At 34.1% G+C, this 13,071-nt stretch overlaps 2 protein-coding genes across 4 annotated transcripts in view; both read right to left on the bottom strand.

The window, feature by feature from the left end:
• LOC111697213 (uncharacterized) overlaps positions 1-1,187 on the bottom strand; it is a 27,474-nt gene extending 26,287 nt beyond the window's left edge. The window contains exons 1-2 of the mRNA XM_023467120.1: positions 1,108-1,187; positions 586-672 (exon numbers count right to left, since the gene is read on the bottom strand). Of these exons, the coding sequence (XP_023322888.1) occupies positions 586-672; positions 1,108-1,181 (161 nt within the window). The 5' untranslated portion in view covers positions 1,182-1,187. The remainder of the gene's footprint in view (positions 1-585; positions 673-1,107) is intronic.
• On the bottom strand, positions 1,184-13,071 carry LOC111697215 (sprT-like domain-containing protein Spartan). 3 transcript variants are annotated; one of them, XM_023467121.1, is made up of 12 exons: positions 7,182-7,803; positions 7,059-7,112; positions 6,256-6,539; positions 5,490-5,533; positions 5,248-5,373; positions 4,969-5,051; positions 4,277-4,441; positions 4,012-4,099; positions 3,538-3,600; positions 2,861-2,960; positions 1,785-2,798; positions 1,184-1,717 (listed from the first exon to the last, which is right to left on the bottom strand). In XM_023467121.1, the coding sequence occupies exons 3-12, from the start codon at positions 6,310-6,312 to the stop codon at positions 1,586-1,588; spliced, it is 1,872 nt and encodes a 623-aa protein (XP_023322889.1). In that variant the 5' UTR covers positions 6,313-6,539; positions 7,059-7,112; positions 7,182-7,803; the 3' UTR covers positions 1,184-1,585. The 3 variants fall into 3 exon arrangements, 2 of the variants coding, with proteins under 2 accessions (XP_023322889.1, XP_023322890.1); XM_023467122.1 differs by lacking the exon at positions 5,248-5,373; XR_002764247.1 differs by lacking the exons at positions 1,184-1,717; positions 1,785-2,798; positions 2,861-2,960; ... (4 more) ...; positions 5,248-5,373; positions 5,490-5,533 and adding exons at positions 8,793-9,389; positions 9,712-9,848; positions 10,271-10,539; ... (2 more) ...; positions 12,507-12,586; positions 12,990-13,071 and having other exon boundaries at positions 6,320-6,539; positions 7,182-7,942.

Genomic DNA, 13,071 nt, shown 5'->3' with positions numbered 1-13,071 from the left:
GTAGGAGGAGAGGGGCGGCTGTCAAGAACTCTCGCAGCGAAAGGGTGCATGCTTTCTACTCAACAAGAAAGAAGCTTGAAGTGGATTGATCCAAATGAATGATGATGAAGAGAGAAAGGTGGACAAGCAGGGAGAGTCTATGGCTTCCAGCTATAGGTACCTGGAGTTATCCAATCCGGGCTTACAAATTATTGGGAGCAATAAGTGTGATGTCCTGTTCTGTCTGTAAGGGCCTCATTATATCCAGTATATCAGAAGAATTCCTGCACTCTACAATTCTCAGGACTAAAAAGCCCTTAGGCAGATGGATTCTTGTCAGCCCTCTTCTCAGTATGAATGAAGCGTGGCTGGATGAATGTACTGCCAGATTACAACCCCGGGTAGATCAATAAAACGCATACAACACCAAACTTTCGCGATAGAAAAATTCCAAGGTTTTTCGTAACAACCCAATCATGTCCTGGGAACAAAAAAAACTCGTTAAAAAAATATTTTTCTAACCTATTGACCCACCTTCTTTGTATCTATTTGTCTAACCTCCTGACCCACCTTCTCTATATATACTTCTCTAACCCCATGACCCACCTTCTTTTTAAGATATAATCCTCGTTATCACTTTCTTCTGAAAAGTAGGTATAGCTGACCCGTCTGCTCCCATTGCTACGCGTAGATCTGAGGTCAAGGTTATATTATCTGTTTTTTTAATGCATTTGGAGACAAAAAATATAGGAATGTGGCAGTTCACCCTTGTTGGATTCCTGGAATACAATACACAGTATACTCCAGTATACTCCATACTTCATGTTATTGTTTCGATTTTGTATAAACACTGTATCTGATAAATACATAATATATTCAGTTAGCTTTGACTACTCATTCTAGCTTATTAGCATCCAGCTAAAGAAATGCGATTTAAGTAAAAAAGAAAACAAAAAGGCGTGCAATGCTGAAAGTAAGATATCGAATTTAAACAACGAAAAAGTGTACTTTTAATATCTCCAGACTTGAGCCTTTTATCTTATGTTCTTAAGTTTAAAATGATTTTGTTAGTTTATAATTTTCGTTGAATTATAATATTTGTATTTAGAATTAAGTAAGGAACTCTTCCTTCTAGACGCATTGGAGACTTCAGAAACTACAGATACTGCTGAGATATCAGATTCAGTGTCTGATGATTCCATTCTTCTGAAAACATATATTCGTCACTAACATTTTTCACATTTTATCACAAAATAAAATATCACAAATTTTTCCATATCATAGGTTTCTAGGATCCAGACCATCGCCATGATTACTATAGAATACATATATTCAGATTTCTAATTAGAATTGATCTGAATGCAGATTTTTTTAACAAAGAGAAATCTCGATTTGTTTGACGTATGATGTTTTTTGGATGTTAATAAAGCCAAATATCCAAATGATTTATCTGGATGTTTTTGGAGACAGATATCCAGATGATTTATCAGAATATCAATATAGACAAATATTTAAACGATTTGTCTGGATATAGCATGGCGGAAGACATATATCCAGATGATTTGTCTGGATATCATTAGACAGATATTCAGGAGTTATCTGGATATCATGAGAGACAGATATCCAGATGAGAATTCATCTCCGTGTTCTTGATCAGCTTTTTACAAACTGGACAAGCAAACTCTCCGTCCTTATCCTCAACTCTATCCTCCAAAGAGAACAGAAGATCATTCTCATCCTTAAAATTTACGAGATCAAAAACAAAATCTTAATTAGTTTTTTTTTTAAATTAACATTTAACAAACCTGTTCCAAAGAGCTGTTAGTTTCTCCCATTCTTTTCTTTATAAGAGGCTCGCCATCGTCATCATCATCATCAACATCATCACTATAGGCAAGCAAAGGTTTATCATCCTCCTCATCACTTTCTGGAATACTAATCACTGAGTTTTCAGCTACAGACAGAAGAAGAGCATCTTCATCATCATCAAGCAGATAGTCATCTTTCTCTTTCTGGTTTTCCTCTGATACTAAACATTGATCAAGATGAGAGTTCATGGTTTCCTCCGCTACTGCTACTCCGCAAACTGGACATTCAGCAGTAGAAGAGGAACCAGGTTTAGAGTTGACTCCGGTAGCAGGTTCAGGTAAAGTAATCCCGCTATGTCCAGGATTAGATAAACGGTTGGAACCATCCGAGGTTATTGGAGAAAGTTCGACGATTCTAGAATTTTGGTTGGTAGTCAGGGACGTGGTCTGTGCGGGGAAGGAATTTGCCCATCTTAATCTTGCCATTTCTCGCGCTGATAAATTCTTCTGGGATCCGGAGGTGGATTGCTCCGCTCCGGAGAGGGTTAACCCTGCTCCGTGAAAGGATTGAGCAGACTGTGGAGCTGAAGGTTCGGACTCCGGAACAGAGTTCAAAACAGTCCCTGTCGATGAATTATCCTTGGTTTTCCAGCCAGGTTTAACAACTAAGGTTCCAGATTTTCCAGTAGTTTTCAATCCTCCTCCTGCTCCTCCGGGACTATTGAAACTAGATCCTCCAAACCCAAATATATTACCCCGTCCCCCTCCTCCTCTCTTTGAAGGAGATGAACCATTCCCTTTCGTACCAGAGTTTGGTTTAGAGACTGAGTTAGGTTTTGGAACTGAGCTTGGTTTTGGAACTGAGTTTGGTTTTGGAACTGAGTTTGGTTTTGGAACGGAGTTTGGTTTCTTCCTTGGTTTGGTATCCTCTAATGGGGTTGACTGGGTTGATGAGGAAGAACCAAACATGGTTCTGATATCTCGCTGTCCTCCTGCGTTTGTAGCAATAGACTGAACAACAAACAAATTATTGTATTGAACTCATTTTTAAGTAAGGTCATAGAAAAACTCACCGAAGCTTTTTTATTTTCTTTTCCCTTCTTTCCATACCCCTCCGGTTCCTTGACCTTTGTATACTTTCCACCACAGGTATTCTCATGTTGACTCCACCACCTAGTAACCAATTTAAATCATATCAACAATTTTATTAACATACATTATATAAATTAATTAGAAATAGAGGGACCCTGGAACTCCATAACGTAGCCTTTAGGATATTAATTATTTTCAACTACTTTACAAAAGTTAAGGGAATTTTACTTTACCAAGGGTTATCAAGACAAAACATCCCTCGCTGCGCTCTGGACGTTTTGTAGACAAAATTGGTCGAGGGAACCCGTGGTTAAGTAAAATTTTCATTTCCCGAAAAAGTAGTTGTAAACAATTTTATCGTCTTTTGAGATGAAAATGTGCGAATTTTCCCCCGAAAACTTAGCAGAACGGGTGGTTATTTTACAGAACTGTCCCAAGGGACGTTCAGTTAACTAACCTCCCTCTATTGGGGGAATCATAGGTCGGTAATGTTGGTCAAAAGGCGGTAAAATAAATTAACTGTCGGTTTATTGTTAACAATAATGATGATCCTAGAGTCCAGTACATGTGTATATAATAGGATTGAGAATATTGTTACCTATCTGATGGTCCTGGAGTCCAGTACATGTGTATATAATAGGATTGAGAATATTGTTACCTATCTGATGGTCCTGGAGCTCGGTTCATGGCTCTCTTCACAAACCCATAGAAAGGTGGACGTCTAAACAATGATTAACTAAAAAATTAGTACATTAAAATATGAACATGAACTCTACGGAGTTAATAATTAAAAAAAAGGATCCATAGCTTTTTAAAAATAAACTGATTTCGAAATTTTGATTCGATGTATTGAGTTAATCTCATTATGTTCGAGGGAATATTACTGATTTTTCATTCATCAAATCCCAGTAATCGTGACTTAAGAACATTAGTTAATCTCTGCACGGATACAAAATGCTTTTAACTCAACTCATTTATTTATAAGACCCAGCTATAAAATATTTTAAATATCTTATGACTTTATATCTGTCACAGTCGAACAAATGAAAAAGGTCATCATTAAAATCTTGTTTAAAAAATGTAAGACACGAAAAGATGAAAACTTTTTATTTTTGAATAAAAAATAACCTACTTAGTACAGGGTCCTCCACATCTCCACCAATGTTGTTTATACAAAGCAACTTCGTCATGAAACGTGTGATAAACCGATATATTTGCTCCTAAAATATAAAATATTTCTAGGAATTAAAATCGTTCAGCTGAGGAAGGGTAATGATTTTTAGGGTGAAATTTTCAAATTCTTGGAGAAAAAAGTCATAAAGGGTGAGAACATACGTCAGCAGGGTATCTTTGAAATTTTACACCAAATCTTATAAAATATTTCTGATACAAGATACCTGTTGCTTGATTGATCCTGTACATATGTTTATGAAACTCAGGCCCATGCCCGTCATGGTTATCGTTGTTGTCTGTAACAAAAAGGTAGGCGTGGATCATCTCATGGAGAAGAGTTTCAACCAGATCCTTCCTAGGTCGTAGTTTCAGCAGGGGTATGGATATTCCTACAGGCCAAACCTTTTCACATGGTTGGAGAAATAAAACAATTAAGCGTGTTAATCAAAACTATTGAATGCAGTGCATATGCTTCAAATCGATGGTTTAAGATAATTTTTTCTAGTTTTTGTTTAACTTCAGCAAACTTTTGCAATTTATCTTCTTATTTCAATAATTTTTGTTCTCAGATTTTATCCTCAATTGCAAACCATTGAAGTTTGAGTTTCTTAGGTTTATGATTTTGAACATTTCTTTTAATGATTTCCAATCCGGATCCGGCTCCGGATATCTAGGGACCTAAATTATGATTTTGAGAGGTCGCTGAATTACCTCCCACCGGCTTAAATTCTGAATTACCAAATCAAATCCTCACGAATCGTTGATTCAGGGTTATAGCCTGTGGAAGCTAGTTCAGGGACTTCTCTCTAATTCATTAAATTCCCTGTCCAGTGATCGAAAACATTGCGGATTCTGTAGTGGATTCAGATCATAATAACTGATTAAAATTCACTGAAAAATGATCCAAGAGGTTTCCCTATTGTACAGAAGCGTTCTCTAGGACTATATCTACAGATTCCAGCACATGTCGTCATCCGGGGGGACCAACGGACCTCACAACTAGAATTCAATCAATCAATCAATCAATCAACTAACCAACTAATTGACCAAGACTATAGTAATTATTTATACTAAATTAATCAACCAATCAAACTATACATTATAGAAATTATCAATCATCAATTAATCAATCAATCAATCAACAAAATCAAATAAATTCAATAAAATAATCAGAGTATTAAGACCCGCTACGGACCTGAGTAATTGACCCCAGAAGAATGTTTCGTTGAACTGAATGAAAAGAGCGTGAAGGTCAGGTGTGGGATCGATAGTTTCCCAGTCGTTAGATACAACAGAGATTTTAGAGCTTTTCTGAGGGGTTCTAACAAAATATATTTGTTTAACTATAACATGCTAAAATAGTATCAATTTTCTAACGGTACTTTTATTATTATTTCTATATTAAAATAGAAAAAGAAAAAATACTAAATAACTAACCTGTAAGAAGGTGGTAAAAAAGGAGCCATCTCAGAATTTGCCTCCTGAAATAAATAAAGTTAGAATAGTTTTGGAAAGTTAATATACATTATACAATATCATTAAAATGGTAGAAATTAAATACTACATTCAAACTTTACAATTTAAGTATAGAAATATAGTTCACACCCTTCCCTTTCAACATTAAAGTTACGAAAGCTTAAGTCATAACCTATTAAAACGACAATTATTTACATTTTTCTGGTAAATCTTCTACATATTTAGATTTTATCTGAGAAGCGTTTTAGGTAAGTAAAATTTTATCTAAATACAGTTTTGAGAATACTGATTGTTGAGTTTTTTAGCCCGAGAAGCAGGATTATTTAAAAGTTAAATTAAAGGTATTGTTTGGTGAGTTAATCTCTAGACCCCAATTAGGGGTATATTGAGAATATCTGCGAGTCTATAGATTCATTGAGTAACTATTTACATCACTATTTTTACTCAAACAATGTCTCCAGCATATCGTTGGTAAATGTGTTTAAACACTTAAGGATTTCTAGCGTTTTTAACTTCTCCTGGCAAACTGTTCCGTAAATTCACTACTCTCTGACTAAAAAAATTAACTCTTAATTCCAGTCTAGATCGCGAGAGCATCAGATTTAGGGGATCTGCAGTTAGGCGAGTTAGTCTATGTTCTCCTGACCCGACTGTGTTAAACCATGTTTCACTCTTAACATCATCAAAACCATGGATAATCTTAAATGTTATTATTGAGAAAAGGAACCTGATCAAACTGTGATTGAAGCATCCGAGCAAGCTTCTCATCCTCATTTTCATCCATATTTTAGTCTGCAAATATATTGTTAAGATTACAACTATTTTTCTTCAATACAGATAAAATTTTACTTTAATATAATCGTCTACTAAAGGGTGTCCATGCAAATATTTTGGTTTCTGTTCTGCAGGAAAATATGGATATTTAATCTGATTTGTCCGAGCTCTGGGAATTTGAATATTCTCTCTTCACAATCCGTCCAATCTCTACCCAAGGGTAATCACTTCGCTGAGCTTAAACATTCAGACAATCAATGAATTAGATAATAATGACTCAATCAATGACTCATAAATAATGTTAACCATTGGCCTTAATTAATAAGTAAAAGAATCTGTTTCCAACAAATCAATCAGTAAAATAGATTTTTTTCATTTGTTTACCAATCTTTTTAAGTTTTTATTTTATTTGAAATAACAGATTAATACAAATTTGTACAAAATTTGTTTAAAGTTTATATTTTATTTTAAATAAAATATTTATTTTAAATAAAAGATTAATAAATATTTGAACAAAATCACTTCAAAAGAATTGGATGATTTAATGATTAACAGTATTCCCTTTATTTACTATTTCCCGATTTCAACAGGCAGCATAAATAAAATTTTCTACTTGTACAGAGAGATTAGATCATTAGGTAATCGTCAATCGATAGATAAATTGATGATTTAATTCTATCAATCAATTAATACCCCAACCTAACAAATCAAATCAAATCTATCAATCAATCAAGTAAATTAACATTTTATTCTTACATTTAGGAATAATATGTTCCTGGTCTTGAATCCACCTCCAGCCTATATGACTGCCTAAAACATTAAAATTATTTTTAAAATCTTGAAATTTTGATGGACCAATTTACTTCTATGGTGTCCTACCGACAAGTATGACACCCATTGTTGTCAGCATAGCATTTCGTTTAAAGAACTTGACAATCTTATTCTCTTCCATTCTTTTTTCTGAAACAATAAAACGATATTTTAAACTGTTTAACACTATCTTGCAAACCTATTGAATCTAAATAAATTTTAAGTACAAAGGTTCAAGGCATGTTCAGGGACAAAATCAGGATCCATTACAAATAACGATTGGATACAAAATCGGACTCTGAATACTCGCCCAAAAATGGGTTCGGACAGAAAAATCACATTTTAAGGATTTTTCGATCTTTTCTTTATTTGACACAAATATTCTTCGAATTATTGTTATCTTCGAAAAACAAGAAGAAATTTGTTAAATATCAGATATTAAGATTGCGCTTTTGTCGGGTTTTCGTGTCTCGATCCTCAAAAATGTGAAACCGGATCCAGAATTCTAAAACAATGCAGTTATACCGGGTCCGAATCTTATCACACTAATATATGTAACATGATCATGTTAGAAGAAAAACGTAATACTTGAAGCATAAAATGGCACAAAAATATAAAACATTAAGATTGTTAGAAACTAGAAGTACAACTAAGAAACAAAAATACGATAAAATAAATGGGTTTTGTTTAAATATTCGCCAGCTTGTCGATGACATGCCGTTTTGCGACATGCATCCAGCCAATTCTCTTGACAGGAAAGTTGATGTGACATATTCTACAGTTCCACATTGACTCTCTCTTCATGTTTGTTAACATCAAGTTTACCACGTCTAAATAATGGAGTTGTAGTACATGTTAGTAAAACATAAAGATGGGCCTTCATTTACAAATTTAAGAAATAACCTCTGTTGCAGAGTTTGACATGTCTATACTACAGGGTTAGCCACAAAGGATGAAACTGTAAAGACGACCTTAAACTCACATGATGATCATATGGTTAAATTAAATATCTGCCTTAAAATATAACCTTTAAATGGTTTACTTCGTGATTTGCCAAAAAAAGAAACAAGTTTTCAGTTGTATCATTAAATCATTAATTTAAGGATAAAGACATTATAAAGGGGATGGTGGAGTTGGCACATTTGATGTAGGGGGGGGGGGGGGGCCCTGCCTTCATTTTTGGTTCAAATCTTCCAATTTTTTGGGTGCGCGCCTAATTAGGGTTCGAAATTCCTATAATAAAATAAAATTGAACTTTAATGACCTCTAATGACCTCTAATGACCTCTAATGACCTCCACCAATAGAAAATATTTCAACTATGGCTTAATGCATATCAAACGAAAGCTNATACAGGGTTACAATACAGGGATCCAATACAGGGTTACAATACAGGGATCCAATACAGGGTTACAATACAGGGATCCCCACAAAGCATGATAAGTTAATGACGACCTAAATCTCATTTTATAAAAACAATATAGGAGTTTAATTTGAGGGTAAAACAATATAGGAGTTTAATTTAGTAAATTTTTTTGTATATTGTAAAAATATATTTGTAAAAGAATACACTTGCATAAAACTGCAGGAAACCATATATTTAAGAAAACTTTAAAATGAACGTTTCTGAAGTCTCATCTTTTGTTGGTAACCCTGTATGTCTGAGCAAATCCTGTGCTACCTGCTACCCTAGTATTGTTCTTCAGTTCAATCCATTCATTTTCATCCATCAGATCGTCATTCTCCGAACCTTCATTGTTTACAGGCTCAGCTTCAACCTTTCTCTGTTCTTCTTTATTTCCAGATTCTTTATCTAGTTGGGTGTTAGGATTATCATTCTCCTCTCCAGAACTTAACTTAAGGGATTTGGGGGATTTCTTTTTAGAACATATTTTTGTGACCTTTTTCTGTGTTATATTGTTAGATTTTAGAACTGTTCTTGTCGGTGTTGAATCAAGTTTAGAGTTCAAATTTGTTCTTTTCCTCTTAGGAGTTGGTTCAACACTTAACCTCATTCTAGGAGCACTAAAGTTCTCTGAGGTTCTTGAGCTAGGTCTTTTCCCCCCGCCACTACCACTATTAGGTCTCTCAACACTCCTTGTGTAATGTCTTCCAACTCTAGGTTTCTCCAGATTACCAGAGCTAGGTCTTTTCCCTCTTCCTCTCCCAGAACTAGATCTCTCTACACTACCAGTAATACTTGATGTTTCCGCGCGTTTAGTACTTTGCTTTGTCACCTTGCCATAACCAGATTTGTCCGGACTTCTCAAGCGCATATCTAAAAATATGTTTTAAAACCCGACACTGATCACTTATTGGCAGAGCTTTACAGATTTTTATGCAAGGGAAAAAATATCAACCAAAATTCTCCTGAGACCTCGCAAAGGTCAATAAAGTTCGGGCAAAAAAAGGAAAATGAGAATTTTTTTCAAAAGAAAACGTTTCTTGAAAAATTTTACCACATACTCAGATTTGGCGAACACATAGAAATAAACTAATGTTTCTTGAGAAATAAAAAAAAGCTAATTTAAAAAGAGTTTGCTAGATAAATAAAAAATAAATGTACATGATCTTAAAATATTTTACAAAATGTTGATTACCTCTATAAGTATCTGAGTTTGGGAATAGTGAAATATCTTCTGTATTAGATAAACCAGCCTCAAATTCTATCGATGAGCTAGATCTCTTGACGGAGAAGTTTATCACGTCCTCCGGAATCTCAACCATACTCCGGGTCCTGGGAAAAACACAAAATATTTATAAACATTGGATATCTTTTAATCAGGGATCAACAAAAATAATGATAGATTTTCTTGTACAGAAATATCAATAATTCTGACTGCATAATGCAACTGGGATGGATGAGTATTTGGGCATTCAAGATTTTGAGTAACTTTCAGATGATTACTAAAAAGATAACATGACACACCTTTAGCGGTTATAGGGAACAAATACATGATCAACTCGCATAATGGATTGTGATAATGATGATAATGATAGATTTAAATGATGATCAGTGAAGGGATCAGTGTTTAGGACGCTAAAACTGGTGCCAATACTGTTCTGTGAGTACAACACAGATATCTGCGCTAAAGACCAAGAGACCCTCAAGTAACAAGTAATATGATAATAATAATAATAAAGCAGTATAAAGCATACCCTGTAATGGTTTGCAGTTCAATATCTGCCAAGATAGTTGAACTATTCCTAGAACTATCAAACTCCTGAACTGTACTGGTTTCAACTGAACTCATGGATCCGTGAACAATTCTTATTTTCTTATTACTCCTGGAGTTTTGATCTGTACTGTCCTGGGAACATGTGGCCTCGTTTAGATCCTCCTTAACCTCATCTCTAGGCTCACTCAGGTTTAAAACTAAGTTATCTTCAGTTTCTTCTTCTTCTTCATAGGATTCCATTGGATTATTCTAAACAGGCTTAGCTTTATATTTACCATAATTAGACCTTAATTTTGCCAATACACTTGCTATAATGGATACATTTAATTTTGCCATTTTTACAGTGTAAACCTAACTTTTGTTAACTTCATTCCGTCCCTAAGTCGCTAGTCGCAATTGGCAAGCGTAATATGGCAAATTAACTTTGCCTTCTTCATAGACGATAGGTAATTAGGTAATTAACAATTAGCAAAATTAAAACTGATTTAGACATTGGCAGTAATTTAAATCATATTTGGGAATTAGTAAAAGTAAAAACGATTTACCTAGGAACAGATACATCTCAGAAATATAGTAAATCTAGTGCTAACAAGTTTTTATCGTATGAAAGGAAAGGAACAATGATGTTTGAATAAAAAAATTTTTACGTATACTAAATCAAATAAATTCAGTGAAAATGGAATCGGAAAATGCGCCACCGAAACCAATCCGTTCAAATATATAATTATTTAACTACCTCCGACTTTTGTTCCAGAAATGCATTTCCCGAGGTTAGAGTAAAGTCACTATTTTTCTCAGTCGTCGTCATAGATTCCGGATCATTTCCAGAGCATTCCACTTCCTGTTGTTCAGGTTCAGTTTCAGGTTGAGGTTCAGTTTGAGAGTCTTCTGTTTGTTTATTCTCCTCAGCAAGTCCTTTAATCCCTAGTTCCTCTGCTACAGCCAGGAAACTCTGAAGACGGGCTTGCTCAATGCGAACCTTGAAAAAGGAATTGTTAAGTAATAAAAACTTCTGTTTACCGGAACTGTAGACTTGATTTGAACAGAACAGAAACATTTAAACCTTTTTAGAGTAATTATAAGGAAAATAACGTTGTTTTTATATCTTAAGCGTGTTGATTTCAGACAATTTCCTAAATTGTCTTTGTAGCTTTAACAGATGAAAAAAGTATTTTTTTTTTTCAGAAAGAAATATCTCATTTATCTTTGATCATACAAATGTTTAAAGGGGACCCTTGTAAATCGGACATGCCAATCTAAAAATGGAAGGTCACTTTACATTTCTCAATTGTGATATTTTCCCCAAAATGTTCCAAAACTATATTCTAGCTAGAAATTTTACCCTAATTAATTAATTAATTGTCCAAGTTTTTACCTGTCCGCGGTACATGAAGTCTAGTATAGAGACAAGATCCCTGAACTTGATCCCGGACAGGTAGATCAAAGGGTTGCTGTGCGGGTTCTTGTACAACAGGTTCAGGAAGAACGAGCTACTGGACGCCAGGATAAACCTAGATACAAATATTCTCAAGATACGGATAAACCTAGATACAAATATTCTCAAGATACGGATAAACCTAGATAAAAATATTCTCAAGATATGGATAAACCTAGATACAAATATTCTAAAGATACGGATAAACCTGGATACAAATATTCTCAAGAAACGGATAAACCTAGATACAAATATTCTCAAGATACAGATAAACCTAGATACAAATATTCTCAAGATACGGATAAACCTAGATACAAATATTCTCAAGATAAGGATAACCCTAGATACAAATATTCTCAAGATAAGGATAAACCTAGATACGAATATTCTCAAGATAAGGATAAACCTAGATACAAATATTCTCAAGATACGGATAAACCTAGATAAAAATATTCTCAAGATAAGGATAAACCTAGATACAAATATTCTCAAGATAATGATAACCCTAGATACAAATATTCTCAAGATAAGGATAAACCTAGATACAAATATTCTCAAGATAAGGATAACCCTAGATACAAATATTCTCAAGATAAGGATAAACCTAGATACAAATATTCTCAAGATAAGGATAAACCTAGATACAAGGATAAACCTAACAACAAATATTCTCAAGAAACGGATAAACCTAAATACAAATATTCTCAACAAAGACAGTTCCTTTAAGCCACATTGAAAATTAATGTAAGTTAATATTATTAATTGGTAAGAATATTCTTACCTGTGGGCTTCTATCTGTCTATCCTCGGCTGCTAGAGTAACATCAGTAAAATGTTGTTGGCCCCTCATCACCTCGGCCGACTAGAAGCATCGACAATAGGTAAAACAAAAAAGAATATTAAAAACTGTGAAGGTACAAAGTTTATTTGAAGTATTTTCACATCAAAGAAATACAAAATTACCAAATAACCCCTTCTCTGAATCAAAAATAAATATCTTTGTCTCAAAAGTCTTTTAAGATCCGGATCCGAAATATTTTGGCTCCTAAATCCGGATCCGTAGAAATACAAGGATATCCAAGTGGTAAAATATCAACAATAATTTCAAGCGAGAAACTTTTTGTTTTTCAACCATGAAACTCTATTATTGATAAATAATATTAAAGAATGAAAATAAAATAAAAACAATTTAAGCTCTGCATCCCATTCCAAACGGAATATATCCTTTACTCTGGATTAGGGTTGTTATGAACGTGAGACCAAACCTGTTGAAGGTTCTGTGAGAACTGGTGCCATGTTAGCACAACAGCCTGATCCATTCTTTATATGAAAAAGAATTTAAAATCT

Source organism: Eurytemora carolleeae, unplaced genomic scaffold (genome assembly GCF_000591075.1).
Source record: "Eurytemora carolleeae unplaced genomic scaffold, Eaff_2.0 scaffold139, whole genome shotgun sequence".
Classification (NCBI taxonomy): Eukaryota; Metazoa; Arthropoda; class Copepoda; order Calanoida; family Temoridae; genus Eurytemora; species Eurytemora carolleeae.
Note: the sequence above shows the minus strand (reverse complement) of the source record. Positions and strands in the feature narration are given on the sequence as shown.

What these genes read in the sequence shown, in the direction of transcription:
- LOC111697215 (XM_023467121.1), bottom strand. Translation starts at nt 6,312, where the DNA reads ATGGATGAAAATGAGGATGAGAAGCTTGCTCGGATGCTTCAATCACAG. An exon ending in TTTTTACCACCTTCTTACAG is followed by an intron (nt 5,374 to 5,489) that starts GTTAGTTATTTA and finishes ATATTTTGTTAG; the next exon opens with AACCCCTCAGAAAAGCTCTA. An exon ending in TGTGGAGGACCCTGTACTAA is followed by an intron (nt 3,601 to 4,011) that starts GTAGGTTATTTT and finishes ATCATTGTTTAG; the next exon opens with ACGTCCACCTTTCTATGGGT.